This window comes from Poromitra crassiceps (assembly GCF_964638095.1).
Source record: "Poromitra crassiceps genome assembly, chromosome: 12".
Classification (NCBI taxonomy): domain Eukaryota; kingdom Metazoa; phylum Chordata; class Actinopteri; order Beryciformes; family Melamphaidae; genus Poromitra; species Poromitra crassiceps.
In genome coordinates this window covers 37,353,399-37,378,638 of record NC_139632.1, presented here as the reverse complement: position 1 = coordinate 37,378,638, position 25,240 = coordinate 37,353,399, and the positions used below count along the sequence as shown (strand labels likewise).

The following is a 25,240-nucleotide window of genomic DNA, read 5'->3' as shown; positions in this document are numbered from 1 at the left end:
CTCTCCATCCAAATTATATCATTTACACTTTGTAATGGCATTATTAAATTATTGATTACATTTTGGCATGCCAATGCCTTCACTAGAAAGATTTGTGGCTCAGAAATAACCATAATTTTCTCACACTTTGTTGTCACTGAAATATAATTTCTTACACGGTATCATGGTTGTATTGAATCCTGAACCCCATAGTGCACCTCGAATCGTATCGTGAGATAAGTGTGTCGTCCCATCCCTAGTATTTCCCATTGCCCCTTGGGGGTGCCAGAGAGTACAGTTGCCTCGTGAAGCTTAAATAAATAAATTGATAATTAAGACTGAAATCAAAGAAAGGGCCGGTGTGACGTGGATCAGAACCTGAAAGGACGACTGCCATCAACTTACTTGTCCAGTTCTCCCCCTAGGCCGTAGCTGCTTGTGGCTGACAGGAGAATATCTATGATCTTCTCTGTGGAGACGAGAGAAGGGAGAGACAGAGAGAGAGAGACAAAAGAAGAAGAAAAAAAAAGCAGTTGAAGATGAGAGACATTCCAGCCAGCAGCATCACTCGGTGGTAGATGAGGGCGGCGTAGCACAAGTGGACTCTGCTTGTGATAAATGAGGTACTGTAGGGCTTGAAGCCAGTGGCTGGGTGGGCTGACACTTCTTCACGTTACAGTGTTATACAACCATTTAAGACGGGTGGCCAGGGAAGGTAAGAGCTCAGATAGTCCCCTACCTCCTGGGAGGGAGAGATGTATACAGCTCATTGGCAGGAGGTGGGGTATGAAGGGAAGTGCGGGTTTAAAACAACATTATTCTCTGCCTGATGCGAGCCATTTGAGAAAGAGGTTACATCACAGCTTTGGAATAAAAGCCTTATCGACTCTTTAGTCATCGATCTGGGTGTTCAAGGTCCCACATTCGACACGTTCAGTGTTTTATTTTATGCGTCGAGCTGTCTGTGTGGTGTCACCAAAAACACTCCATTCCATTCCAAACTCTAGTCCATTTTTACACGTTTCTTTTCCAGCATCTCTCTGAGCCTTACCAAGAACAGGCTGTTTCTGTCACTGTGTCTTTAAGGCTCATTAATATTAACGACCCCTCTGTTCTGTTTGGCTAACCGCTAACTGCTAACTGTAACTTGTCCCAATTTCCCCCCGGGGATCATTAAAGTCTTTCTGCTTCTGATTCTGATTCTGATATCTGTGAACTCTCCAGTAATAAACAATGGCAATTGCTCAACTGCTTTGATAAAAAAAAAAAAACACTGTTAATTTCTTACAAACGTTACGGAAGTGTTGTTTAGAGGCTAGCTTTCCTTAGTTTTAGATTATTTCGGGCATTTTTGCCTTTATTCAGACAGGACAGGAGGCAGGCAGGGGGGGTGGGGGGAGAGAGGGGATGACATGCGGCAAAGAACCTCGGGTCGGATTCAAACCCGCGTCGGCCGCGGGAAGGATGCGTACGCGTGCTACCAGGTGAGCCACCAGGACGCACAGAGGCTAGATTTTCTAATACGGTTTGTGTGGTTTTAGACCAGAGGTTTTCAAAGTGGGAGGCAGGGCCTCCCCAGGGGGGCTCCAAGCTGTTTCAGGGCAGGCTCAGTGAATGGAAGTGAAAAAATACATTACATTTACGTTACATTTGACTGTTTTTCCCACTTTCCCAGTCAGAAACAAATAAATCCCTTCAAACAGACTTTTTTTTTTTTTTCAAGTATTTGGTGTAGTCTGAAGTATGTCAAACAGCAATATCAGGTTATCTTGGCTCAATTGTTGAGTGTGTGGGATAAAATAACATAGCGTAATCATGATCCCATAGGCATCCAGGAATTGTGCAAGGGGGGCACCTTTTTCCAAGCGTTGTCTGGGGGGAGGCCCACAGTCTCAGACATTGAAAACCCCTGAGATAGACCATCCAACTCATAAGTCCTTCTCCTCCAAGTAAATGCACTACTAGTTGATTCAAGATTCAAGATTTTTATTGTCACTCCATGGTACAAGTATCACGTGTGAAATTCTTGATCCAACTGTTAGGAATGGAAAGGCTAGGCGTGCACCTCTTGAAAATGGTCAGGACAATAATGTGATCACCTGTGAGATCTATTTTGATGTTCTCCATCTTTCTCCATCACCCACGACTCTATACATGAATTCTCCGGACAGAGAAAATGGGCGTGAACAGGCGAGGAGAGAGAGAGAGAGAGAGAGAGAGAGAGAGAGAGAGAGAGTGAGCGAGAGGAGCAGGGAAGCTTGCACTGTGTCAACACGGAGGATTTCCCCTCTCGTCAACAGCGCTGTGCTGCTGAGACAATTCTGCTTCTTTCTCTCTCCTCGCCTCTTCATACTCACATTTTCTCTGTCCGACAGTAAACCCCCGGAGAACAATAGTCATGTATAGAGTCGTTTCCATGTTGCCAGACACTACAATGACAGTTTGAGTCTCCCAGCGGCAAAACAAGCAGTTTTAGTGAACGTGGAATGACGGTGCACAATTGCCCGACTGGGTTACACTGGTAGTTGTTTGACGATATTACTCGATCCAAGTTGGAAAAAATGATGCTTTAAGAAAGTGACTATTTCTTGCTTTGACAGAATAATGTTCATGTTCTCAAACGTAGACTTAACTACTTTAACATTAAGCAACACTGGGTTCAACAGATCTCACTTGAGCAATGAGATCAACCTGTGATCTTGTCTACGGAGAAAGGAAAAAGAACCGGAGGAAGATAATAATAATAATTCATTTATTTTATATAGCGCTTTTCAAAACCCAAAGACGCTTAACAGTGAAACAAAAGACAAGCAACAGGCAACAGAGACAGGCAACAGGCAACAGATACAGGCAACAGGCAACAGAGACAGGCAACAGATACAGGGAACAGGTACAAATAACAGTGGCGGTTCAGGGCAAGGTTGTATGGAGGAGCAGAGGAGAGGAAGATAACAGGAGGGAGGGGCAGGGGGGGGGGGGGAGGGTGGAGGGTGATGGTGTTTGGAGGAGGTGGTCAGGGGTAGGGGAGGTTGTACACTTGGGAGAACAGATGAGGGCTTTGTAGCTGATGGGTGATAGCACGTTCCATTCAAGAGTGTTCTGCAAAGGCCAGCACATCCACTCCTCAGTCTGAAGACACATACTGTACATCCTACCATTTAGCTCGCACATCTGAGTGCCTGAAGTTCAGCTTTAACATGTTTAATACTATTTTATATCAAATAGTCTTTTCAGGATCATGTATGAGTATGGATTTACTCTACTTTAGCTAAGCTTGCCTGAGTGTTCCCCTCCCTGTTTCTGTATAGGCGACACTCTTTTCTTTGTCTGTTCAGCCATGGTGGCTATCACTGCTCATGCTACTGTAACTACAGTACCCATTCATTTTAAAATGGGATAACATAAAACATCACTTGCTGTGTAGCAGAGGATTTCTCACCGAAAAACCTACCAGACAGACACCGGGTGTCAGTGGTCATTTTGACAGCAAATTTTGATTTCGTTTTAGTCAGTCTACCTAACTCGCAAAGAGATTAGTTCTGATTGACTGATGACTGATGACTCTTCTTCTTCTCTTCTGACTGGATCTCTTCCCAATAGAGAGCCAAAGTGAACGTCACTTCCTGCTTCAGCATGCGTACCAGAGATTTTCATCCGCCATTACATTTTCTCATAGACATTTCGGAAAACGCTTATAAAAATAGTTTTACTTGTTCAAACCAAACGACTCAGCCATATTTAGAAACAGGAGAGACCACAGAACATTTCACTCGGACCAAAACGTAAAAAAAAATTGCGGATTTAGAGAAAATATTTTTCCAATGTTGTTTTTTAAAGTTCACCTTGTGATATACAGTATGTGAAAAATATGCGAGCAGTGTCAACACAATACTAAACAGTGACTGAGTTAAAAATACAATGAAGAATATTATTATAACATTATCAGTCCCCGCCGCTCCATGACTTCCACTATTCATTTCATTTGTATGTGAAAATAATAATACAGTTAAAATATCTTAAACATGACAAGGAACAAGTACTGTAAGAGCGAGACAATATCACACATGCCAGGTTTGTTGGAATGACATTGGGCTGATGTGTATGACCTCCAAATGTTAGTGAAGATAATAAAGTCAACTCATACCTTGTGATTTTATTCCAAAGGGTGGGAAATAATCACCAATCTTGGAGAATCGTTTAAAATTTGGATCGAGGAACATTGGCGCTGGTTTGGTGAACCTGGTGATATAGAAGAAAACGCAAGTTACAACAAGCAAGTGTCCATCGATAAAAAGATCTGTCCAGCGCGCCGCCCGCACAGCCCTCATGTGAACACTGCAGATGTACTGATTAACACATTGAATGCCAGCCATGTTTTCATTCCTGTAGGTAAGTTGTGCCAGGGGTGTTTTTGACGATTCTGGCTCATTTTACAACAGCCGAGGATTCTTTTCTGTTAAGAATTCATGAACACCAATCATCTAAAAATAACTAATAGAATGTGTGCTTTCTCTGTCTAAAAGAGTTAGTTTGCAGAGTTAGTAGTTATGTAGATATTAGCCGTTGAGTACAGCATGGTTTCAGCGTCTGGAAATTTATTCAGAGATAAATGGCTTTTTGTGAAACAGTCACTTTAACCATTCATTTTTGGCATCAGTAAGACCGTCAGACATTCTAAACAATAGTTTTGAACAGTAATTTCCTCCATAACAACAGGAAACACCCCTCTCATTCAAACTCCTCCCTCCGTGTGTCTTCTCCTCCTTCCTCCTGGCTGTACAGCGGGCGTGTCAGAAGCGCTTTTGCTGCTGCCTGCCTGTGTGCCTGCCTGCCTGCTTGCCTGCGTGCGGACGCTCCTTGTGCGAGTCAAGATGGGCCGGGGAATGCGTGGGCGATGGGCAGATGTTGATTCTGGCCTTTCTGAGGTGTTTCAAAGTGTGTTTCACCTATGATCTATTTTGCAAATCGCTCTCCGCTCTCTGTGTGCTGCTGCCGGTGCGCGGCCGCTCTCAGGCAAGACAAGTCTTGAATGGATTACTGTAAAATCGCCACGGCATTTCCTTGAACGGCTTGGTCCCGCGGCAGTTTTTTCTTTGATTTCGGTCGTCTGGGGGAGCACTGTCAACACTTAGTGGGTCGGTAAAATAGATTATACACATTATCTTGCTCCAATAGTGATCTCGAAGATGTAAAAGTTGTTGATTGATGTCCCACCGTCAAAAAAAAAAAATGTTTATGTAAGACGAGTAAACTCGGCTCTGGCACTTAAGCGTTGGATTATGTAAGACGAATTATTTCGGCTATGGCACTTAAGGTGTTAATGGCTAAATGCTTTAGAGGATTAGGGAGAATTGTGCTTCCAGTTAATCCACCAGCTGTCTGAGTGTAGCTGCACCACCACAGGCTCACAGACAGGTATGACTGTCTGAGTGTAGCTGCACCACCACAGACTCACAGACAGGTATGACTGTCTGAGTGTACCTGCACCACCACAGACTCACAGACAGGTATGACTGTCTGAGTGTAGCTGCACCACCACAGACTCACAGACAGGTATGACTGTCTGAGTGTACCTGCACCACCACAGACTCACAGACAGGTATGACTGTCTGAGTGTACCTGCACCTCCACAGACTCACAGACAGGTATGACTGTCTGAGTGTACCTGCACCACCACAGACTCACAGACAGGTATGACTGTCTGAGTGTACCTGCACCTCCACAGACTCACAGACAGGTATGACTGTCTGAGTGTACCTGCACCTCCACAGACTCACAGACAGGTATGACTGTCTGAGTGTACCTGCACCTCCACAGGCTCACAGACAGGTATGACTGTCTGAGTGTACCTGCACCTCCACAGACTCACAGACAGGTATGACTGTCTGAGTGTACCTGCACCACCACAGACTCACAGACAGGTATGACTGTCTGAGTGTACCTGCACCTCCACAGGCTCACAGACAGGTATGACTGTCTGAGTGTACCTGCACCACCACAGGCTCACAGACAGGTATGACTGTCTGAGTGTACCTGCACCACCACAGGCTCACAGACAGGTATGACTGTCTGAGTGTACCTGCACCACCACAGACTCACAGACAGGTATGACTGTCTGAGTGTACCTGCACCTCCACAGGCTCACAGACAGGTATGACTGTCTGAGTGTACCTGCACCACCACAGGCTCACAGAGCGGTACGAGGGGGAGAGCTGGGGAACTAGCAGCAGCTACGACGTGATCAGATAGAACGATAGTATTGGCATGGCAAAACAGCTCAAGGGGTACATAAGACAAAAATGGTTGGGAACCACTGCTGTAGGGTCTTGGTGCAGCCATTGGGAGCAATTTGGGGTTCAGTATCTTGCCCAAGGACACTTCGAAATACAGACTGGAGGAGGCGGGTATGGTGATCGACCTGCCACCACCTGCACCAACTTAATTAAGGTGTGTTCAACTTTGCATGTAAAACAAAAATTACAGTTAACTATATTTTGTTAGTTTGGAGCATTAAGCATGTCATGCTCTATTTAATGTTCACATCTGTCTCCACTTTAAGACATTAAGGCTTTAGATGTGCAGCCACAAAGTCAAACTCCTCATTTAGGCACCATTCTTTTGAAACTTTTTTCCCATCAGGATGCAGGACGATGAAGAGTCGGTAATGTTCACACTGGGAGTAGAAATCACACATTTTGCTATTTGTATACCATTCAGTGGCCTCAGATGTCCAATGACCACAGGCAAATCCAAGTCATAATTTTAATAGAATTTCATTTGGACGGCACGGTGGCTCAGTGGTTAACACTGTTGCCTCACAGCAAGAAGGTCCCGGGTTCGAACCCCAGTCCGTCCCAGGTCCTTTCTGTGTGGAGTTTGCATGTTCTCCCCGTGTCTGTGTGGGTTTTCTCCAGGTGCTCCGGTTTCCTCCCACCATCAAGAAAGACATGTATGTTAGGGTTAATACTCCTGTCAGTGCCCCTGGCCAAGGTACTGGCAAAAGAACTGGAGTTGGTCCCCGGGCGCTGCACAGTGGCTGCCCACTGCTCCTAGTTCTAGGAAGGTTCCTAGTAGAGGATGGGTCAAATGCAGAGGATGAATTTCCCCAAGGGGATAAATAAAGGATAACTTAACTTAACTTATTTAAAAAAATCAAATGGAGAAATTCAAAACAGGAATTTTAAGAAATAAAAACAAGATTATATTTCATATGGCACTTTATACCCTGCCTGCCAGAGGCATTGGGAGATCAAACTGGCTTTGCTGGAATACTGGAGATCAACCTGAAACCAAATTAAAACATTCCTTGCCCAGAGACTGACAAGACCAACCGCACTTCGGTATTTAGGCTACATGCTTCAAAACACGAGAAGTCCTCATTAGGGGAATATTACTTAAAAATCAATCTTAAAACGCAATGAAATATTTGCCAAAGCAAATTAATGGGAATTAATTACTTTCAAATTTGTACAAAAATAGACTAGACCTGGAACCTTGGCATGTAGAATTTGGAGAAATGAGACATTCCTTACAAACAGTGACAAAACATCACAGATTAAAGAGAAACTGTTGCTGTAACCCCAACAGCCCCAACAGCCCCTCCAGCCTTGGCAGATTATTGCTTCCTTTCATTTGTAATATCACATAATGAACTGCAAATTAGCTCTGATTTGGCTAAACAAAACTGCTGCTAATCAGAGAATGTTGGAATGTCTACAAAACAGTTAAGGGAAAAATCCACCCTAAAGGCTAAAACACTTTAACACTGTTAAAAAAAACTATTACTGGCATTTTTGTTTTCCAAATTCCCACAGATAACTGCCAAGCATATTAGACAGTGTGACATATTTCCAGACATATTTGAGATATTTCCAGTGCAGCTACCTACAATGGAGGTTGATATCAGAAAATGTTTCAGATATTTAAACCATCGATGGTAAACGTCAGTCCTTAGAATCAAAGAGCCGCCATTTTGCAAAGACACAAGTGTTCACAAACTAGTTGACTAGCTTACAGGTGAAGCCGTTACGCCTACGTCCACCTATGACGAAAGCAACAAGTTTACACTATTTCTCTGGGAGTTGTCGGAAAGCATTCTGGGAATTGTAGGAAATCACTGACTGGGGGTAGAAGTAAACAAGGCAGGTTGAAGGGAAAGTGGGTACATGGGGTACACCCAAAAAGTAAATAATTATTTTTTTAATACCAAGTTCACCCCAATTGGACCAATGGACAATGGACGCCTGACCAAAGCACGGAGCACGGTAACACGGAGCGGTCGAACCTGCGACCATCGTGTTGGTAGGCAGGGAATCTACCGCTGCTGCGCTACTACTACTACTCTCACCTGACTCGCCTGCTGTCAGTGTGCAGGGAAAGACAGAACAAAGACGCCGGTATAAATGGGTCAGCCTGGGACATTCATCTCAGGATGCTCAGAACATTTGAACCCCTCCCTTCTCCCGAGAAAAATTCTGCTGTGTTATTTGACCAGGTTGGGATCTGGACTCTCCGCTGGCGCACGTCATCAGTAAAGGCTGTCTGAAAGCCCTGGTGGATTGGAGCGTTGCGTGTCTCCGCTGCTAAAGCAGACTGGATAAGTGGACGGGGCCCTGGCTTTCGCACGCACTGGGAGAACGGCAGAGCAGAACGGGGGACAAAAAAAGATCTGTGCACCACATGGGCCCGTTCAGACTTACGTGCATCTTACGACTCGTTTTTTAGAGAGCGCTAAAAAAGATTTGCAGGTGAAGAAGGGCTTTCATGGTGTGGGGGGCCTCTTTGCTGCTCAATAATGCAGAGGCCGAAAGGGGATATTTCATGTCTCATGCCACTCTGAACTCAGAGATATTTCCACAATGCAGGTCTGTCCGCTCAGCATTACTTGAACTTGGCTGGGTAAGAAAACACAGTAACTGTGTTCGATACTGGATTTTTGGGGCCGATACCGATATTAGTTAAAAGAAAATCTGATATCGATATATCAGCCAATATATTCTTGTATTATTATACACATTATAATGATCCCTCAAATATCAAACACTTGACAAAGATATGACTTGACGTGACGTGACCTGGGATAGGCCTATGTACTGTTGACAGGATATTTTACAGTTTAACAATCAACTTTATTGTCCAAAATGACATCAGTGCATTTAAACAGTAAACTTCACTGGGAATGTAATAATTATTATAAGAATAATTAGAAATACAAAAAAAGAACAAATATATATAACTTGAGTTAAAGAAAAATGATCAAATACACACAACATGATATCTATAACATTCGAAAATAAAATAAAAAAATATCAGCCATATCGGCCCATACCAATATATCGGTGATAATATAATAATAATATCGGCGGGCCGATATATCGGTCGGGGCACTGTTGCTCACATAGAGAGGGATACCATGACCCACTAGCTATGAAACTAGCTGGGTCTGAGTCAATCTGCCATCCTATTGAGCAATAGTCTGGGGTCAGGTCACCTATGACTTCATGTCTGCCACTCTTTAGATGAAGTGCACCCACAGAGCTGGTCTGGGGTCAGGTCACCTATGACTTCATGTCTGCCCCTCTTTAGATGAAGTGCACCCACAGAGCACCAGCGACCAGCTCAACACACAAGGAAAGCACTTTCTGAGCAGGGGGGGGGGGGGGTTTCCTGGACTGAGGAGGAGAAGCATTCCCACCAGAGTGAGGGTCCTGTGTAAGATCCTAGATGAACTGATCATCTGTGGCTTCAGTGTTCCAACGGGGAGAAACTACAATGGCATGTACAGACGACAGAGGCAATCAGGCTTAGACATCACGGTTGAATGGAGGGGCTGAGAGGGAGAGCTGAGGTCACACATGGGCTGGAAAATGATAGTGAGCCCGTTGTCAAAGCAACACGACAGTTGCAAATGGTGTTGTCATGATAAGTTCAATTTGAACACTAGTTCAATAAGGACTCAACTGAATATTGAATGATATAGGGTGGGGATATACTATATTATATATACGGTATATATATATATATATACAGTATATATATATATATATATATATATATATATATATATATATATATATATATATATACAGTATATACAATATACACTGTATACATATATACTGTGTGTGTGTGTGTGTGTGTGTGTGTGTGTGTGTGTGTGTGTGTGTGTGTGTGTGTGTGTGTATATATACTGTATATGTGTGTGTGTGTGTGTGTGTGTGTGTGTGTGTGTGTGTGTGTGTGTGTGTGTGTGTGTGTGTGTGTGTGTGTGTGTGTGTGTGTGTGTGTGTGTGTGTGTGTGTGTGTGTGTGTGAATGTGTGGATGTGTGGATTTGAAAAGTGAAAAGAAGGATTAGAGAAGGCAGTGAAGTGAGAGTGTCACCTGACAGTGGACTGGATCAGTCTGAGTCAAACAGACAACAGTAAATATGGAACGAGTTGGTTTCCAGAACCAATAATGTCAGAAAACCATCAAAAAACACCATGTGCAAAAGTTGCTCTATCATAGTAGCATCAAATGTTAGTGATGGAAGTGACACTTGGGCAATTGTGATGTCATCAGTGATGTCACTTGATCAATTGTGATGTCATTAGTGCATGTCCCTCGAACAATTGTGATGTCATCATGATGTAATAAATCCTTGCTGGCTGAGGCTATATAAGTGGTGGGAGTATGAGTTAAGGGGAAACGGTAGTTTCTCCAGAGTCTCCACCCTAGAATTCCAGCGCACGTAGCGCGTGAGATTTCTAGTTTAATCAAAATTCTGGTATCGTGACACTAGTCCATACTGTTTCTGTGACATCTACCCAAGTGCATGCTGGGATAGGCTCCAGTCCAAGTAGTAACCACTCGCTTCGCAATAGGGAAAAGTGGTCCTGATTGTGAGTAACACTAGTGTTACTGACGTGAGATAGAGGCTATCTATGATCTCCATTCTCCACCATGCTTGGTTTTGTTTACGAAAAGCTTGTTTACAAAAGCTATCACAATTACTTTGATGATGATGATGATGATGGCATGTTGATTGATTGATTGATTGATTTGAAAATGCTACAAGTAGCACCTTCAAAGTGAGCTGCAAAAGGAAAGGAGTAACATGTATCCTTACTTTGGATAAATGGCGGTCATCTTGGCAGCGGCGAAGCCAGGTTTGCACGCACCCTGGCTGAGATTGCCATACTTGTACATCAGCTCCAGCGGCCTGTAGTGCAAAGACCAGAGTGAGGCCAAGCAATGAACAACGTCTCCAAACTCCTTAGAAGAGGAATTGCTGGTATGATGCATGGAATTTGTCTCAAGTCTTCCAGATGACCAAGATGATCACAAGGCTCTTTGGTTAGTTCAGTTTCTCTTGATGCAGTGTATGATTCTCCTGTCACACGACATAATGAGAGATGAAGGCATGCTGCTATCGCCCCAGGAGTTATGTTTAATGGTGGTTTTATCTGATTATTCAGCAGTTGCCAAAATCAAGCCTAGCCAGTAAACACAAAGCGTTAAATGAGAGGTGTAATATATAGAGGGGATACTTACAGATTAACATCCAGCCTCAGAAGGAATCCTTGTTTGTCATACACTAGATAAAGAGAAAGAGAGAGAGGAGGTAAAATATGCCTCGACAATGACCATTTAAATGACAATTTCCCCCCCGCAGATTTACTGGGCTAATAAGATTATGCCGTCATACAGTATGAACACTTTAAAAAAGTGTATATGGTCCTTTATGTGCTCCTTGACCCTGCCAGGAAGTAAAGAAAACCCTTCAAAAGGTTATTTTCAAAAGTGCATACAGTGGTTTCAATAATAAATCAGCCTCGGAAGTTTACTTTTACGGACATTCTTTGTTCCCGAGAGTAGCGGTATCTCCTACTGAAATCCCAAACACAAATCAACCTTATATCTCATTTCAAAATCCCTCCAATAGAAATAGTTTATTTTACGGTAATTGGAGGCAGACATTGGCAAAGCAAAGTAAAGAAAGAAAAAAGGTTTAGCCTAGCCCCTACTAGCCCGTAATGGTTCTTCTTGGAAAACCTCAATACAACTAATACAGCTGTGGCTCCAGAAGTGAAACAATCTCTTGTTACCACTTATCAACGCTTTTCATGGTTATATCTTCCCACTGAAGCAAACCTCTTTGCTGTAGAAGAAGAAAAATGAATGATTAGAGAAAGCAGCTTGGCCACTTCAACAGCACTCAGTATAGATAAGCCAGCGGGGGGCGCCGCGCACAATGCAAGCGGAGCTGACAGCATCTCTGGGAGAACAGCGCGTGTTGTAGGGGGACGGCTGATGGAAAAGCTGGCTGTAATTAAGGCATCGTGGATGTGGATGGAGGGCAGAAAAGTTTGTTGCTACTTTTTGTAGGTGTTTTAGGTCCAGGTGACATTTTGGCTAATCTCTATTAGTGAATCAGACTGATAGTATGTACAAAAAAATATATATAATTTTTTTATATCAATATATATCATTTTCCCCCCAAATCATTTGGCAACACAATGTCTACAGGTCCTGAAAGAATCTTGAAATGTCTTGAATTTGATGAGCGATATTCAAGGCCTCAAAAGGCTATTAAATCAACCATCAGAAATCAAATCAAGTCATGCAGACTGAGAATAGCTACAGCACTAAAGGTGCACTACCAAAAAGCGGCCACTAGGGCAAAACCTGTCATGTTAAGGAGAATTCTGTTTTTTTTTACAACCTGGACCTATTACTGCATGTCTCACTACGGGTTAAAATTGACTTTTCGAAGGCACAACATTATGTTAATTTACAACAGGTTTCTCTCAAATGTTTTCTTTTCCTCTTTGGTACTAGGGTATATTTCACACACAAAAAAACATGTTTCAATGGTGCTTTTATTTAAATTTTATTATTTTGAAAGTTGTAACCGGAAGTTTCCTTTTTATTCTGGCTGACTTGACTGCTCAACTGTGAGCAAGCAGCTTTTAGCGTGTTGTCTTTGATGTTGTTGTAATTGAGTCTTCCATTCGTCCCTGTATTATTCACGTGTGCCTTGGTATCATATGTATTGTATGAAGAATGACTAGCTATTTGACTGCTTATAGCCTCATCATTTTTCATTGGATATTTTGACAGGGTCCATATGCATGTGAGTTGTTGATGAGTTTACACTACGCGACTGCATCCAGAGTCGGCTTGAAAATTCAAACATGTTTGATATAATCGTGGCTCCGACTGGCGTCAGGAGGCAGTACACACTTGACGATTAGAATCTGTACCCATCATACACTAACACATTTTGGTGCCAACTGCCCACAACAACTGCAGACTAGAGTAGACAAAGACAGACTGTGCCCAACTGGAAATCCTGTCTAAAATCGGGGAGAAAGTCTTGTAGTGTAACTTCAGCTTTACTTACACTGGACTAGCAAACGAACTAAACAAGGGCCAGCTGATGTGGCACTGACACTAGAGCAGGGCAGGGCAAACGAGCACAGGAACCCAGAAGGGAGAAAAGTCTGACGCCATCTGGTGGACTGGTGGAGAATGGCATCTAAGGGACAGAGATGCCAAGACTGGCATGTACATATCTGATGATTAACTGCTTTGATAAGTTCCAAGAAATTTAGTAGTCTAGTCAGTAAGAGTCAATAAAAGTGAACACTACAGTCGTGCCCTTGTCTTTCAAACAATGACTTATGATGAATTATTCCCCTAGTAATTGCAAATGTTATATTTTGGGGATTAAAGTGCTTTATGCTGGCAACTCAACAACTCAACTGTTGCTATAAAATCTCACTTCCACAGTTTAAAATCCAGCTGAAATGGCGTTGCGAGAGTATCTTACTGTACTTCTGTATCGTGACGTGACTTACTGTACCAGGCACATTTCAATAACAGTCTGTGTTACAAACACAATATATATGGTAACAGCGCCTGGCTGGCTCACTGCGCCCGGGGAGAGAAAGCCGGCCACCGGCCAGGAAAGAGCCATGAGCCGCGGACGTGGACATCGTGAATAGTGATATTCCTAGAATGCGAGTTATGGCGAGCCAACTACATATCCTTTATATCTACATTGACCAAAGATATTTTTTTGTAATTTTTGCATGCTTATTTGAGCAGATATTGTTCTAGATGGCTTGCCACAGGCCACACTGTAAAAAAATATCACATTGGACTGTCCAGTAATTTACACAGTACTGAAATACATCTTACAAGTATTTATTTGCATTATTATTCTCACCTGCCTAAAGCATGAAACACCGCTGCTAAAGTAGAGCTAAAAGAAACAAGTGATAACATAAAGAAAAGCCCAAACTGTCTTGACTTGCTAATCGACAGCTGTACAGAAAATGCTGAAAGCTTCGGATGGTTTCTGTGGGCAGTCAAAGGATTAACAGTTTCAATTTCAGTCTGCTATTTTTCCCATCTGATCACCAGACACTTTTCACATTGTGTAAGAACATATTTGATAAATATTCCACGATACAAAAAAAAAAAAAAAAAAAAATCAAAGCACATTAACCCATTGATACCTGATGCAGCATTTGTGTGTATATCCCTCATTTGTGTGCGTATCTCTTTAAGACCGTGAACCGCGGTTCGCTGTCTTAAAGGGATACACACACAAATGCTGCATCAGGTATCAATGGGTTAAGGAATAGGCCGCACCGCCATGGCACCATGGTGGGGGATACATGGGCCACAAAATGTAAACGGGCAGTGTGCGAGTTGTGCTTACAAGGTTGGTTTGAGAAGCTTAAACTACAGCTGAACTGTCTGGCAAAAGTCTCTTTTCTGCCTGCCAAAAGTGTACAGATTCAGGAAAAGCTTAAGTGCGCTAATCAACAAACATTGACTTGGTTTTGACATCACGGGGGCGATTTTCACATCAAGCCTGGACTCATGTTTGCAGAGGACCAGCCATGCTCCAGCCTCGGCCCCTCCACCCCTTTGATGAACTTTGAGTGAAGTCTGCATCCCCAGCAAGCAGTGAACAAACATCTGCATCCCCAGCAAGCAGTGAACAAACATCGCTCCCAAATTGCTAGCAAATGCTGATACAGTATGCCTGAGGTCAAAAAGTAATTTGCTCCTCTGAAATATGTGTATTTTCACAGAACCTGAGGTGCAGCTGACAGATTGAAAGGAAAAGGGGAAAGTAGTAGTGTGCGTGTATATTGTAGCTGAGCTATATATATTTTTTAGTTTTACCCAGGAGGAGCTTGTTAATACCATCTGTGCATCTCATCACAACTGCTTTATCGTGAGGCACGTTTACATGGAGCATAATAATCAGCTTGAAATAGGTTTTAAAAGCCCAATCCGATAAAAAAAAATGCTCCAAACACCTCAATCAGCTTAAACTGGCCCAAACCGATTGGAATCTCAATCGGTTGCAGAGGGGTAAGTTTAAACCTTTTCATGGATCAAAAGAAAAATGTTATCATGTAAACTAAACGATGAAACTGATTATGACTCTCTGGCTGCGTTCTTTCTGCGCAGCATGCTCATGATGCCCTCCGTCTTGACACAAAGGGGACTCCTGCCTGCTGGAGCAGGAGAGGATATGGGAGTTATTTTCTTTATTTTTTATTTTTTTTATATATATATTTTCCCCCAGATTTGTTGTAACCCATTTTTATCCCCCATTAGTGCTAATTTAAATGTATTTATCCTGGTTGCTGCTCCACCCTCTGACGATCTGGGGAGAGCCAAAACTCCATGCTTCCTCCGAGACATGGGCAGTTAGCCAGCTGCTTCTTTTCACCTGACGCTGGGAAGCTTCACCGGTAGGACATAGCACGTGGGAGGATCACGCTATTCCAACCAGTTCCCCTCCCTCTGAACAGGCGCCCCGAACGACCAGAGGAGGCACCGCTTCAGCGACCAGGATATTGCATGTTTTGGTGAGGGGTTCCTATATGAAGGAAACCCCCAGGGGGCACGGGGAGAACATGCAAACTCCACACAGAAAGGCCCTTTTGACGACCCCACCCGGGCGGCGGGCACTCGAGGACATGCGGACGGGCACGCATTCCTTCAGCGCTCACAGCGTCCCAGGTGGGAATCAAACCCAGGACCTTCTAGCTCTGAGGTGACAGCACTTACCACTGCCCCCCAAAATAGTTATTTTCTCTATGCACGTGGACAAAGTGGAGATTTTCAACACTCGTGAGGAGAAGAGAAAAAAAACCCTGCATGGAGTATAGGCTATAAAATCTCCCAACGTTTTCTCGTCAGGATTCTGTGTATTCTGAATGCTGATTGAATTGAGTGTCAAATTTTGTTGAAAAGTGGTGGGGACATAATTCAGGGGAAGGAATGTTGGCATAAGAAAAGTATTCACCTTATGTAGAAGATCGTAACAGATTGTGTTTACACTTCCTGCTTCCAGTGAGTCACTAGCTTTTTGAACAGGAAGTCGTAAAACAAACAGGTCAACTGGGCGGGGCTCCATAAGGTGAATATTATTCATTGAAATGAGCAGCACTTCATTCCAGGCCTGTTACATTATCACCAGTATACATTTCAGCACCTCAAAAATTGCTAAAATTCTCTATTATCTTTTATTTGAACACTTTGATACAGTATATGGAATACCATATACAGTACATACCAGTTTCATCTTTGCTTTGGTCAATAAGCCCAGGTGATCAATGTCCAAGTACTGTCATAGCAGCTTGCATGTTGAGTGGATGAAAAATCCTGTCCATAAGCAAATGCATTAGCGCCCCCATGTGGTAAAAAAAAGTAAACTGGACTGACAAAAAAAAATCCTCTACTTAAACAAGGACACATTAGACTTTGCTTGTTTGCTATCTCCTAATTTTATTCATTTTCATTTAGGTCAATATCTGTTACGAAATGACTCTCAAGACCTTAGAGTCTTTCTATGTAATATTAAAAAATATTTAAGATTCTACCTGATTTGTACAGTGTAATAATGTTTGCAAGAGTTGATGGCTTCATCCTCACATCAGTAGGCACATTTACATGGAGTCTAGTCTAATAGGTTTAAAAGCCCCAAACGGATTAAAAACGCTCCATATAAACACCTCAATCAGATTAAACAGGCCCAATGATGCCCTCCATCTTGACGCAAAGACGGTCCATTCCCTCCAATGGACCAGTTTTTTTCCAGGAAGTAAGGTCCTGGAACTCTTGAGTAAAAAAAGCAGCACTGTCGAGTTGCAGTAAAATAGACAATTTGTGTTGTACTTTGAAAGGGTTTTTCATCACTTGAATCAAATTGTACATTATCAGCTTTATTTTAGCATGCAAAAGTAGCGCGAGACCCATTCCTGGCTGTTCATTGGCTAATGAGTCTCGCATTTTGGTCCTCCGCTGACGCCACTCTCTCTCTAGAGCAGTGGTTCCCAACCTTTTTTGTCTTATGTACCCCTTGAGCTGTTTTTCCATGACAATAGTACCCCTCACTCATGCGTGGTGATGATTACATACAAGTAAATCTATACAAAATATATGTTTCACTGAACTGCCGGTGTTTGGGTTTTTAGTTGTTGTTTTTTTGCCATTATCAGTAGCAGAACAGTGTAGCAGTTGACACTTGCCAGCAGAACTAGTTGCGGCACACACATCACATTTTAACAATGGGCTTATGAAATGACTTGGAATATATATATATTTATTTATCATTTTGGAGGTAAATTGTATTCCCCAATCATTCCAAGTACCCTCTGCAAGCTGCTCAAGTACCCCTAGGGAATCACTGCTCTAGAGGACACTAGCTGAAGCTATTCTGTAAATTTGGGGAGGAACAACAACAATGGGGGGGGGGGGGGGGTCAGAGTCAGTATACCCTCTGAAAAAAGGTAGACTACACCACTGGAGCTGCTGCCAGAAGAGTTATTTTCTAACTACATCCCATCACATGGAAACAGTTGACCCGAAAAAGTGTGCATGTAAACACAGTAGGGATGTAACAATAACGGGTTTTAATGATAACCGTGATAAAATTCCTTATGATAACCGTACCGTTTAAAATTTTCATTATCATTAAAACCGTGGTACCATGATTACAGTGCTTTGAAAAACATGGTAAATACTGTCCATCATCATCAACCAAAGTTGGCAACCGTCTCCCAGATGCAAACGTGCAGCCTTGGAGAAATGATTTCAGTGAGTGTATCAATCCTTTTTGGGTCTGAGTTTTCAATATAAAACGTAAAATCATTTCAGTGAGTCTCTCAGTACTTTTTGAACATTTTCAGTATTTTTTTTTTTTACAAATACAGTGATAATACAATAACCGTGATCATTTTGATCAGTGGTCACGATAATCGTGATGTGAAATTTTCATACCGTTACATCTCTAAAACACAGCGAGTGAAAGTCATGAATTTTGTTTTATCTGTACCAGCTGTACTGGCTGTTGTTTTCACCTTGTGCGAGTATAGCTATAATGTACGGTTCCCCATCCACCTGTGTTCTCCCCCAACATGAGCTTCAGTTGACATAACAGAGAGACTGAACAAGGTCAAATGTGGGTCAGGGTGGATTTTCTCGCCTGACTGTTGATTCACACCACAGCATTATAGTCTGTTGATTCACACCACAGCATTATAGTCTGTTGATTCACACCACAGCATTATAGTCTGGTGATTCACACCACAGCATTATAGTCTGTTGATTCACACCACAGCATTATAGTCTGTTGATTCACACCACAGCATTATAGTCTGTTGATTCACACCACAGCATTATAGTCTGTTGATTCACACCACAGCATTATAGTCTGTTGATTCACACCACAGCATTATAGTCTGTTGATTCACACCACAGCATTATAGTCTGTTGATTCACACCACAGCATTATAGACTGTTGATTCACACCACAGCATTATAGTCTGTTGATTCACACCACAGCATTATAGTCTGTTGATTCACACCACAGCATTATAGTCTGTTGATTCACACCACAGCATTATAGTCTGTTGATTCACACCACAGCATTATAGACTGTTGATTCACACCACAGCATTATAGTCTGTTGATTCACACCACAGCATTATAGTCTGGTGATTCACACCACAGCATTATAGTCCGTTTAACAATGAAAATCTGCCTTTGGGATTAGTAATCCAAGATAATGACAAAGACAAAAGTAAACCCACAACTGAATATAATGAATATTACTGAATATAATGAAAATGTGACTTCGTTTGTGTCCATTACTGGTAAGGGGGAGGGGCCTGCACCAGAGACTTGTGCCAGTTTGATCAATGCTGTTGCAATTAGAGCTGCAATGATTAATCGATTAATTGACAACTATTGAATTAATCTAACTATTTTAATTAACTAGGCAGCGCTCGATTCCTAGGTTCGCCCGTCCTGCAGCTCGCCGAGCTGGCCCTGCAGCTCCAGCTCGGCCGCTGCGCGGTCTCGCCCACAGCTCGGCTGCTGCGTGGCCTCACCTGCTCCATTGGCATGCGCGGATCAGTCTTATGACATCACTGATGACATCAATCAGTGTCTTCTGAGACTTATGACATCACTGATGACATCATCAGTAGTGATTGTTAGTTGCAGCCCTAGTTGCAATTCCTACTGGTCACTGATAGATTGTTAAGGGTCAAAGGTTACTGGCCCTTTAGCTTGGGAACACTTATTTGATTTGATTTGATTTGATTTGATTTGACGGTTACAAATTGAAATACAATGTACTAAACAAAGTACAGACACGGATCTCAGTAATAAAGTCAAGACTTATTTCCATTGTGGTCCTTGGTCTAAAACAGGTAGATATAAAAAACAACAACAATATAAACATGAAATAATTAACAGAAGCATTCAATACAGTATGGTTTATGCAATGAGAGATTAAAAAAAACATACATATCAAAATACACAAAAGAAGCTGTACATCATAGCCTAGACATGGACTTGATCAAGAAGCCACAATTTGACCTTCTTCTTGAAAACACCTTGGCTGCTTGTACACTTTAAGTGGAGGGGCAACATGTTCCAATTTTTGCCCCCAATAAATTTAAAAGAGCACTTACCTAGGTTTGTTTTAAAGCCAGGTAGACGTAAGTCAGCAGTACTGGCTCTAGTGTTGTGGGAGTGTGTATCTCCACTCCTCTGAAAGTGATTGCTAAGATAATCAGGGGCTCTGTTGTTATAAATGTTATGGACAATGTTAAGTTGGAGCTGAACATATCTAGCATCCACGGGGAGCCAGCCCAGCTTCTGGAAGAGTTCTTTTCCCACATGGTCTCTAGGGGCTAGGCCTAGAAGTTAGCCTTATTAATTGGTTCTGGGAAACCTGCAGTTTCTCCTTCAAAACCTTGGTCAAACCTCCGTCAAACTTACGTGACTTGTAGCCCCAGCCTCGTAAAGTGAGCCTCCCTGAGGAGTAGTAGAGGAACCCCAGGGCCAGCATGGAACAAAGCCCCAGGAGGAGGGTGCGATTGGGCTTCATTCTCATCTCGGGCAGCTACCATACATGGCACCTCCCACACTGGAGCCTGGCAAAACAGATCAGATACACCAGTTAGCCCACACATATACAAAATAAATCATATGCATACTTATTACACCCGCCTATTTATATATGATTCAAGATTCAAGATTTTATTGTCACTCCGTTGTACAAGTACAAGTATGCACGACACGTGTGGAATTCTTATGCTGTGGGGGTGGGCTGTGTTACAGACAAGGTGCAGTAGGTAAATAGGTACAAAACACGGCCAATTGTGTCTGTATGGACGCCCGACCAAGATGGAGGTAACACGGGGGCTCGAACCCGCGAACCCTCACATTGGTAGGCAGGGAATCTACCGCTGACCTACAGTGTATTATTTACATATTTTGTACATTTAGGGCGCCAAACTGGTGGCTCGTTAGTGCAGTGGACAATTAAATTAAATCGTGCTCAAGACTGGCCAACTGAATTAGACAGGTGTCGACACAAAATTGTGATGATCTCCATTATCAGATTAGTTCATAAATCTCAGTTTCATTTGACACAGCTGATAGGCATAGCTAAATGGATGTGTGTCATATTGCTGCTGCTGCTGCTGCTGCTGCTGCTAGCAGCTCGAGCTCATCTGGCAAAGGACAGAATCACGCATGCCTGGCTGCATCTGTGAAGGACAGCTTGATGTGCAATATAATTATTACTGTAAAAATTAAAATATAAAACATTAAACAAAGTAACTCAAATGTAGCCTACTTTTACTTGAGTACTTTTAAATTGGCTACTTTTTACTCTTGCTTGGGTAATTTCTTGGACTAGTAATACATGTACTTGTAGTTGAGTTAATTTTCACTAAAATAACAATTACTGTAGGACCTGGGTCAGATATGTATGCGCTTCATTTAGGAGAGAATATCTCAACTGTTATAGACTAATATGACCCCTGTAAACAACTTGGGATGTGTACCAGAGAGACTTGTGTAAAGGGCAGGCCAATGAAAACCAAATGATACGAGGTTCAGTTATGAGTGAGAGATTTACAGCCAGTAATAAACTTCATCGTGGTACAAAGGGGATGGCATGTTACTTAAAAAAAAAAATCTCAATTAATAAAACTTAATATAAACACACAGAAAGGTCAACTTTAACCTATGATTTTTAAGACTTGAATAATTCAAATTCCACTTTCTTTTTTTATTATGGTTTCAAATGGATGTGTATTTTATTTCAAACAATACATTACATATATTTACATACAGCTTTAGAAGGGTGACATCAAAAAGTTGGTCTTGGATCAGCTTACCCAAGGGCTAGTGGCACATCTTTAACCCGCACCATCATTTCGGCAAAACTGCTTCACCCTAGCTGATCAGGCCCGCTAAAGTTCTAAGTCTATGACCTCTGACACAGTAGCTTGTAAAGCCTCAGATGTATTTAGTTCCATTTAGATACAAGAATCAAGGCATATTCAATTACCATCTGATCACTTGATATGGCAAAACTAACGAGATGAAAACAAATCATTATTTCCAAATCTGATCCAATCACATTGATGCGTTTTGTGTGGCTGCTTGCCTCAATAGCTTGTTTGCAACCATGTGATTGCGATGACGTCGCTGGAGGGTAGCTCTATGGAGAATGGAGGAAAGTGAGTGTGCAAGAGGGTTGGATGCCGCTCCACGCTGCAGGTATCGCCAGGAGATTACACAACATATAGGATATGATACAGTACATATACAATGAAGGGAAGCCATTTTTCCAGCCATAGTACAAAGCATATGCATTTTGCGAGTGCTTTCCTATCGCTTCCTAATATGTAGCCTGCTGCTGGCTGCCCTCCAGCATGATCTGCACATACGTTTGGGGCGTCACGCCATTCGCCCCAGGATACAGTCAATGGTCTAGCCCCCTGACGTTAACGTCACCTGAAAACAAGCTACACAAGGGGAGGCAGTGTCTCCCCTAGGAGTTGTAGCAGCGGTGGTGAAGCACAATTTTTTTGGCTTGCAAAGCGCACCCTGCCTACTAGTGCATAGTCCAAGTCCTGTCCTGTCTAGTAGGACAGCCACAGTGAACACGGCGACAGACTTATTGACTATAAGATTGTATTAGGTAATAGGGATGTAATGGTATGAAATTTCACAATATGGTACACAGTACCAAAATATCTACCAAAATATCACGGCATTTCACAATATTGTTCCCCCCATTTTAATACAAGATACATATGGCCCATCCAAAAAAAAAAAAAAACTTTTCAAAATAACGGCTTTTCAAAATAACAGTCCAGTGGTTAGTTTTTCAAAGTGGAGGCAAATAACAGAATCTACTGCTTTATTTTTTGAGGGGGGACATTTTAACCACCTTTCCCCTGTCCCTCATGTTTCCTACATCCATGCGTTGTGCTGACATTATCAGGTAAGCGATGAAGCACAAAGTTTCTTTTTTACCGGTACAGACAATTCAATTCAGACACCTGTGTGAATTGAATTGTCTGTAATATAATGTACAATGCAATGCACAATAGGGCAACCACTGGGAGGGGGCCATTTACCCCAGTATCCCCCACACACAACTCAACAGAATTCTACTCTTTAACTAAAAATAAACTCCCTAATAACATGCACGCGCACACACACACAGACGCGTGCGCGCACACGCACATCTCTCACTGATGTCTTTTAAATTGGCGAGCCGAATGCTGTTGTATTTCTGCCATCAGAGAGGAGACAGAGTGGGCAGGTGTCTTCCAGACATCGGTTACCTTCTTCACCGGGGTGGGAGGGCCAAAACTACCTTTGCACTCTGCTGAGAACTATTTTGTTAACGTTTCTTACATTTACAATTATTTTGGGCTAAAACATTTTTTTGTGTGTATTGTATTTAGCAAGTTTTGGTAAAAAAAACATGTCATTTTTTTGTCCGATTTTTAGTTTATGGCACAATTTCGATATTTTTTCCAGTTATTCTGGTTTATTGATTTGCATAACCTTTTAGCTTGGGTTGTGCAGATTTAGGGATATGAAACATTTTGAAGATACTGCCAGGGTAGAAAAGGCTCTGGTAGAAAATGTCTATAGTCCCTAGTCGAGTAGCCTTAGCTTAAGACTTTGATATGAGTGGTCTTGGCATCACCAGCTGGTCCAATAGAGAACAATGGGTAGAGTTTCTCAGTGAAGGTGTCTGTGTGCGTGCAGATGAGAGTGTTGTCCTCAGAGTCGTAGAAGGACAGCAACCCTCTGTCATAGTCCAGGTGGACTCTGATCCTCTGGAGAGCCTTCTTCACTGGAACCTTCTCATAAAGTACATTACTGTATTCTCCACTGCAAAGGTAGAAACACGACCAGATGCCATATTCTGGTGAGGCATCTCGCGCCCCCTTCCTGTCAGCTGACTCTTTAACCAAACCCACAGCCCAGTGAGGATGATCTCCCACCTCCACCTCCCAGCTATGTTTCCCTGAGCAGAAGCCCTCAGAGCCCAGAACACTGGCATACTTAGTGTGTCTCTCTGGGTTGTTAGGGAGCTGCTGCCAGGTGTCTCCACCATGGCTCACACTGGTAAGGTCCTCAGACAAATAGAGCCAGGGGGCTGCAGTGTTTGGGTCCAGAATGACAGGACTGAACGTGACCTTCTCCTTCATCTTCTGCCAGACTGTGAAGTCCAGGTTGCCCAGGTGTTTGGCCACATCGACCAGTGCTCCTGAGACCAGCTGTGGATCCGGCGGCACGGAGCACTGGACTCTGGTATGAGTGTCTTTATAACTGGACAGGAATGCCACATTGTGTTTGTGCAGGTCTTCTTCCACAGCAGAGATGCTCTCTGACAGAGAGGACATCTTCTCCTGAAAAATATTCATATTTCTGGTGACATTATTCCTCCTCTGCTCCTCTTCCTCCCTCAGAGCCGTCAGCCTGGCCTCCTCTTCCTCTCTCAGGAACTGGTGCAGCTTGTTGAACACTGCTGAGATCCGTCTCTCTGTGGCCAGCAGCTGGTTCTTGGAGTGCTGATTCACTCTGTTGTATTTCTTCTCAACCTCTTTGTATTTGTCCATCTTGTCCTGTAGAGACTTTAGGTCAGACTCCAGATACTTCTTAAAGTCAGTGACTACTTCTTCTATAGGAACCACCTCGTGACCGTGGTGCTGAGAGAACTCGCAGGCCGGACACACCAGTCTCTGTTCCTCCTTACAGAACAGGCTAGGCCCTTCTGGATGTTTACGACACCATCCCTGCACTTTGCCCTCTCCTTTCTCTGTCTCAGATGATCCAGTTATCTGTCTCCCAGCATAGGCGGCAGATACTTTAAGTGTAACGTTTAGTGAAAAGTTGACATCTAGATCCATCGAGTATCTTCTTTTACAAGTGGGACACTTCTTGTTTTGAGCGTGTTCCGAGACATGTCTCAGGCAGCGGGAGCAGAACGTGTGGCCGCAGGTCAGAGCCACAGGATCTGTGCAAGTCTCTGAACACACACGGCAACTCAGGAAACTTTCAACAAGAATGCTTTTCTCAGCCATTTGCTTTGGTATCCAAATGATCTTTCAATAGCAAAGACTCACCAGATCACATTCACTCCAACTTGCTGCGTACAATCCTCCAAATGTGTTCGGTCTCACACCCTGTAATGGTGTCTCCGCTCTGTTGTTCATCAATGTCAAAGTCTGCTTTTAATTTCACCTGTCTCTGTCATGGGTTAACTATTAACGTGAATCATTCTGACATCTGATTTTGTGACCAGTGGATGGTGCTGTTGTTGCTGTGGTTCCTTACATTTTACTCTACGTTTTATGCATTTAGCCTACCTTGCTTATGTAGCCAGTGGGTAGTGCTGTGCAGTAAGTAAACCTC

General features: G+C 42.8%; 2 protein-coding genes across 2 annotated transcripts in view; both read right to left on the bottom strand.

Annotated features, from left to right (window-relative positions):
- Positions 1–20,399, bottom strand: part of LOC310786343 (CMP-N-acetylneuraminate-beta-1,4-galactoside alpha-2,3-sialyltransferase-like) — a gene marked incomplete at both ends in the record, with an annotated part of 38,885 nt that extends 18,486 nt beyond the window's left edge. The window contains 5 exons of the mRNA XM_083647536.1: positions 385–448; positions 4,124–4,218; positions 11,088–11,180; positions 11,513–11,555; positions 20,270–20,399. Coding sequence (XP_083503662.1) covers positions 385–448; positions 4,124–4,218; positions 11,088–11,180; positions 11,513–11,555; positions 20,270–20,399 — 425 coding nt within the window. The remainder of the gene's footprint in view (positions 1–384; positions 449–4,123; positions 4,219–11,087; positions 11,181–11,512; positions 11,556–20,269) is intronic.
- A 3,088-nt stretch (positions 20,400–23,487) lies between these two features.
- Positions 23,488–24,735, bottom strand: LOC310786204 (E3 ubiquitin-protein ligase TRIM39-like; the record flags this gene model as incomplete). Its single annotated transcript, XM_083647375.1, has 1 exon — positions 23,488–24,735. One exon carries the CDS (start codon positions 24,733–24,735, stop codon positions 23,488–23,490), a length of 1,248 nt encoding a protein of 415 aa, XP_083503501.1.
- Positions 24,736–25,240: the final 505 nt, after the last annotated feature.